Source organism: Microtus ochrogaster, chromosome 1, assembly GCF_000317375.1.
Source record: "Microtus ochrogaster isolate Prairie Vole_2 chromosome 1, MicOch1.0, whole genome shotgun sequence".
Lineage (NCBI taxonomy): Eukaryota > Metazoa > Chordata > Mammalia > Rodentia > Cricetidae > Microtus > Microtus ochrogaster.
In genome coordinates, this window is record NC_022009.1 from 8,373,994 (window position 1) to 8,380,249 (window position 6,256).

The following is a 6,256-nucleotide window of genomic DNA, read 5'->3' on the forward strand; positions in this document are numbered from 1 at the left end:
GAAATAGCCAATGGGGTGGCGCGGCCGGGCCAGCCCGGCGGCCAGTGCCATATAGTATGCAGCAACCGGAGGAGTCACGTTGGGGGAACAGCAGAAAGCAGCTATCCGTTTACACTACTTTGCTCTAGCAGCTATCTTAATGGTGACTGCGTGGCCTGGGGGAAACCTGATCGGCCAGATCCAGCCGAAACCGGGAGGGAGGGAGTGGGCTTTCCGGAGGGGGGAGGGGGGAGGGAGACGAAGAAGGAGGAGTAAGAGAGGGGGAAAGAAAGAGGAAAAGAGTGCGAGGGAGTGAGGGAGGGAGGAAAATAAACAACAAAAAAATGTCCTCTTCCTCCCCCACCGGGCAGATTGCAAGTGCGGCGGACATCAAGCAGGAGAATGGGATGGAAAGCGCCTCGGAAGGACAGGAGGCGCACCGAGAAGTGGCGGGGGGCGCGGCGGCTGGGCTGAGCCCCCCGGCTCCAGCCCCTTTCCCTCTGGAGCCGGGGGACGCCGCGGCTGCCTCCAGGGTAAGCCGGGAGGAAGGGACAGCGGCGGCCGGAGCGGCAGATCAGGTACAACTCCACTCGGAACTTCTGGGCAGGCACCAGCACACAGCCGCCGCGCAGCCCCCGCTGGCCTTCTCGCCGGACCACGTCGCCTGCGTGTGCGAGGCGTTGCAGCAGGGGGGCAACCTGGACCGCCTGGCCCGGTTCCTGTGGTCCCTGCCCCAGAGCGACCTGCTACGTGGCAACGAGAGCCTTCTGAAGGCGCGAGCGCTCGTGGCCTTCCACCAGGGCATCTACCCTGAGTTGTACAGCATCCTCGAGAGCCACAGCTTCGAGTCGGCCAACCATCCGCTGCTGCAGCAGCTCTGGTACAAGGCGCGCTACACCGAGGCCGAGCGAGCGCGCGGCCGGCCGCTGGGCGCCGTGGACAAATACCGGCTGCGCAGGAAATTCCCCTTGCCCCGCACCATCTGGGACGGCGAGGAGACGGTGTATTGTTTCAAGGAGAAGTCGCGCAACGCGCTCAAGGAGCTCTACAAGCAGAATCGCTACCCCTCGCCCGCCGAGAAGAGGCACCTAGCCAAGATCACCGGCCTCTCCCTCACCCAGGTCAGCAACTGGTTCAAGAACCGGCGGCAGCGCGACCGGAATCCCTCCGAGACCCAGTCCAAAAGGTGAGCGCCAACTTTCCTCCTCCACCCCCTTCCTCCCTCCACCCCCACCCCTTCCCAGCTTTCTTTTCCTCCAAAGCGCTCGCAAACATGGCGCTTACCTTCCCCACCAGCCCGGTCCGTCTGCCCACCTCTCCCCGCCCCCCACCTCGCTTCTCTACCGGGAGGGGGGGAAACGACAGTGGCAACGAGCGGGGGGGATCCTCCCTCCTAACCCTCCCCCTCCTGCCCCCAGAAGTTTCTGGTCGCCCGCCTAGGTCTCAGTCCCCGCCCCCACCTCGGCTGGCCACTGCTGCCCGGCTTCCCACCCCCATCCTGCTGCCTTTGAAGTTGCCACTCTCTCCTTGGTTCTCTTAGTGAGCGTGTGTGCTCGCCGGCGAAACTGCTCTCACGGCGGCTTCGGGCCCGCAGGGGCTGCCGGAGCCGGCCAGGGTCTTTGGCTCACTTGGAGCCTGGAGTGCGCACACGCTCCCGGATACTCAAGATTCGTCTGAGTCCCTGGCTCGCCCTGGAGGTCACCAGGGCCGCTCTGGAAGGAATAGGAGCGTTAGTGGAGACTAGTGGCCCAGATGGGGTCTGCGGACGTCGAGGCTTTAATATGACAGAGTTAATCATTCACCCTGCCCGACGCGGTTCCCATCGCGCCTAGGGCAGCGTGGGGTGCCCGTGTAGCTCGTCCCTGCGGTGTTTTGAAACCTGATTCTGAACAAGTTCGGATCGGGTTACAGTGCTTCAGAGGTGGCAGGCCTGAAGGGCAGTTTCTTGAGCCCCCTAACACAGCAAGATTCTCTCTTGATGGGGCGGTTGGGGGGGGGGGATAGGCGACAATCTGACATAAAGGTGGACAGCAGGAAAGAAGTAGGGGAGCTATCCACCCAGTCCTCCTTCAGCCCCCCCCCCATCTGGTTTGAACTTTATTGTGTTTTCTCCCCGTTCTTTAGTAGAAAATGCTTTTCCCACACACACACCGCTTTTGTGTGTTCTCTCAAGTCAGCCCGTGGGTGGGGTGTGTATGCGTATTTGTGTGTTTTCTGTGCGTGTGTGTATTGTTGGGCGGGTAAAGTCAGGATAGTGTCTCTCGCCCTGAGGATATTGGAGAGAAAAGAATCCAAACGCAGTTCACACGTTCTACTGTGGGAAGGAACCAGGGATCCGGGGAGCCAGCCCGCCTGGGCCAGGTGAAGGTGATCACCCTGAGATCACCCTGAGCATTCCAGAACCGGCATCAGCCCGCTCTCGCTGCTTTGCTCCTGAGCCCGGGTGGAGCCCGGAGGCCCACAGCTGGCCCCAGGCAGGAGAGAGACGCACTGTGCAGTCCTAGCTCTGGCTCCCAGTAACCATAAACAAAACATGCCCGGCGACCTGTGAGCATCCTTCCTCGGTCTTGAGAGAGGGGGTGACCCATGGAAGGAGCACTGGTTAGGCGACGCTGTCTACCCTGGAGTGCTCTTCGGTCACACCAACGGAAATCTGCTAGGCCAGGGCACTGGGTACGAAGCCCCTGCCACATGCAGGCCAGCTGTCCTGTAACTTTTGCTATGGAGCCGGCCCAGTTCCCAGGACATGGTCACACACACACACACACACACACACACACACACACACACATCCTGAGCCATGCTCTGCTGACTTTACCCTCTTCCCCATTAACTCCACACCCTCAACCCCCAGCCCTATTGCCTGGTATAGGCCCCTCTCCGGATCTACCTCCCACCCGCACCCCTGGTGAGTCACCCTCACCAATGGCGACGGCTGCTCAGCCTCAGCTCATAAATCAAAGTGCTTTCTGTGCTCCTGGCCCCGAAGCCCAAAGCCCGGGTAATCCCCTCCCCTCAGCTTGAAAGGGAACCGATCACACTGGGATGTTGGATCTTCTGCTGGACCAAGTCCCACCACGCTTCCAAACTGCTTCTGTTCGGCCCCGCCCAGACTCAAACCAAATGAGGAAAACTCCCACCATCCTCCCTGACCTGAACTTGGTATTTCCCTTAAGCCCAGAATTCTGCAATAGAAGGACCGAATAGTCTGGGGAGGCGTCTGAGAGTTAACAAGACCTCTGATTGATGCTCACCTTTTCCCTCCCACCTCACCAGGGCACTGAATGGTGTGTGTTAAATAGGTCCCTATGGCTTCCTTTGGATTCAAAGGCAACTGTGCATGTCTTAGGTTGCAAATGCCTTTCCTACAAGGGCAACCACTTTATTGAATGAGAATATCAGTCTGGTGGAGTAGAAGTTTGGGAGCAGGTGAGAGAATGGTGTCTTATTAACTAGATGGCAAATAAAACTGGACACCTCACACCTCCTGCTCCTTTGGCAATTCCAGCTGCCTTCAAAATGATAGCAATCTGAAGGGGTTTAGAAAGGGGCTGGCCCTCCTAAACAGGGAAAACACATCCTTTGATGAGTTGTTTCTGTGACTTTAAGAGTTGGAGCAGCAATGGATTCTGTAAGATTGAGGACGCAGTAATAAGTTATTTTAGTTGAATTTTGCATTATCCAACCCTCTGGTCTTTCTCTGAATTTATTATAAAAAAAATTGTTCGGATCTGAATTCATCTTCTCATTGTCTGGTTGGGCAGAATTTGCTCACAACTTCTAGTTTCAGCAGGGCCAGGCAGGTCAACGGTTCTGCTTTGCTTAAACACCACCTTGGATGGTTTTGAAGGACATTTTACAAACTATACAGATTGTCATCCCCTTGACCTTCAAAATGTCCTCTCTCCCTGAACAGTGAATCAGATGGCAACCCCAGCACTGAAGATGAATCCAGCAAGGGACACGAGGATTTGTCTCCTCACCCACTTTCGGGTGCATCTGACGCCGTCACCAACCTCAGCCTTTCCAGCCACATGGAGCCAGTATACATGCAACAAATTGGAAATGCTAAGATATCACTAAGCTCCTCTGGAGTTTTGTTGAACGGAAGCCTGGTACCTGCAAGTACTTCACCTGTCTTCCTTAACGGCAATTCTTTTATTCAGGGACACAATGGAGTTATCCTTAATGGGCTGAATGTGGGAAATACACAGACAGTATCACTGAACCCACCAAAAATGTCTTCAAACATTGTGAGCAATGGCGTAGCCATGACAGACATCCTGGGATCCACCTCCCAGGATGTGAAGGAATTCAAAGTCCTCCAGAGTTCTGCTGTGAACTCAGCCGCCACCAGCTCCTACAGCCCTAGCGCCCCCGTGTCATTCCCAGGGCTGATACCCTGCACTGAGGTGAAAAGAGAAGGCGTCCAGACAGTGGCCTCCCAGGATGAGGGCTCTGTGGTGACTTTTACTACACCCGTGCAAATAAACCAGTACGGCATTGTCCAGATCCCCAATTCCGGAGCAAATGGCCAGTTCCTTAACGGGAGCCTTGGATTCTCTCCGCTGCAGCTGCCTCCTGTCTCGGTAGCAGCTTCACAAGGTAAAAGCCTCATTTGGTACCATAATGCACCAGGTCATGTGTTGGTCAGCTGCTGTAAATGACGCATTTAGTGAAAGGTATAGATTGATGTTCTTTTTCAGATACTTCATTGGTTTACACGGTTACAGAATAGCCTTGATGTGATTCCCAGTGCCTAACTACTATTCAGCTTTCCTGATTTTCTTACATCCTGAGGATGGAGTTTAATTTCCCCAAGCAGAATGGAAAAGTACAGTTTATAGCAGATCTTGCCAACTGTACAATTACAGGAATATGATAAGTCAATCAGTGCTTATGAACTAACCCAGTACTTGACATTTTAAAATTAAAAATTAATAAAATTGCTAGGAACATGAAATTAGTCAAGCAGTTATTTATTTGACCAGAAAATGTTTTAAAAGAATAAACTGAAAGACAGAATCTGTTCTTGTTTGCCTTGTGTTCTCCCTATAATTAAAACTAAAACCTCAAAAGACCTGAAAGGAATTTAGAAGAATATGTGATTTTCTGTTGCCCTAGATATATGTTCATTTCTCAGCTTTGTGGGTTTATGTTTATGAAAACAACTGTGTCATTGCGTATTTGTGGCTTTACTAACCGAAGTCTGTAAAGAGAAAGGAAATAAGTCTGAGGCTGGAGCATTAGTTCTTCAGGAACATGAATAAAACCTACATCACTCATCCTTTTTCTCGATATAGAAACAGGAACAGTTAGACTTGGGCATTGGAAGTTATAGTTTCCAGCTCTTAGGAGTGGAAGGTGGTGATCATGTTTACCTTCCTATAAGCAAAGCCGACAGCCCAGATTTTTACCAAAGCTTAACCTTCTGAAGCATGATCAATTTTTATACAACTCTTGCTACTATAACTGTAGTCTACTTCAACTTATTGGAGGCATTAAAGAAAAATGGCTAGACGTTTCATCCCATATATTTATCTTTCTCTAAGTAAGCTACCATGGTCCTGTGACAAACCCCTTGGATGTTCATTGCCTTAGATTATATAAAGAGTGAACTCCAGTCACTATCCAACATAGGGACAAAAGATTAATGCCTGGGGAAAGTCAAAGAGCTTGGTTTTACAATAATTTATGACTCTCACCCATTTTCTTTCTTTACAAAAATTTCCAAGCAGTTTGTAGCATTTTAAAGACAGCGAAGTTGCACAGGAAATATGAATATATTTGTTGGCAGAGAGGAAATACAATAATGTTTTTTTTCTGTAATCAAGAAAAGTGCTGTCATATAAGAGTGTTAGGAAGTTATAGCTAGCTTTGGGGGGACTGTTGTTTTCTACTTTTTTTTCTTGCTTTTTCAAGACAGGATTTCTCTTGAAATCTGCCTGCCTCTGCCTCTAAGTTCTGGGATTAAAGGCGTGCACCATCACCCTTGTAATGCCCATCAAGTCGATAGTTTTTAAATGGGATATTTACTAGGAATAAGGATAGCTTTGTCAGTTAAAATAGCTAAGATCAAATGACAGGACTGTCAACTATTTGACTCTCTGGGAGAATTGGAAGCTTAAGTTTAACCAGATGATTCCAGTAGGCAACATTTCTTTGTAGTAGTGGTATATTACATTTTGCAGTAAAGCATTTTGGGAATTTGAACTTTATTTTAAAAGAAGGAGGTGGAGGAGGAGGAGGAGGAGGAGGAGGAAGAAGAAGAAGAAGA

General features: G+C 51.2%; 1 protein-coding gene across 1 annotated transcript in view; it reads left to right on the forward strand.

The window, feature by feature from the left end:
- Positions 1–323: 323 nt before the first annotated feature.
- Positions 324–6,256, forward strand: part of Six4 (SIX homeobox 4) — a 10,615-nt gene continuing 4,682 nt past the window's right edge. The window contains exons 1-2 of the mRNA XM_005343164.2: positions 324–1,165; positions 3,896–4,584. Coding sequence (XP_005343221.1) covers positions 324–1,165; positions 3,896–4,584 — 1,531 coding nt within the window. The remainder of the gene's footprint in view (positions 1,166–3,895; positions 4,585–6,256) is intronic.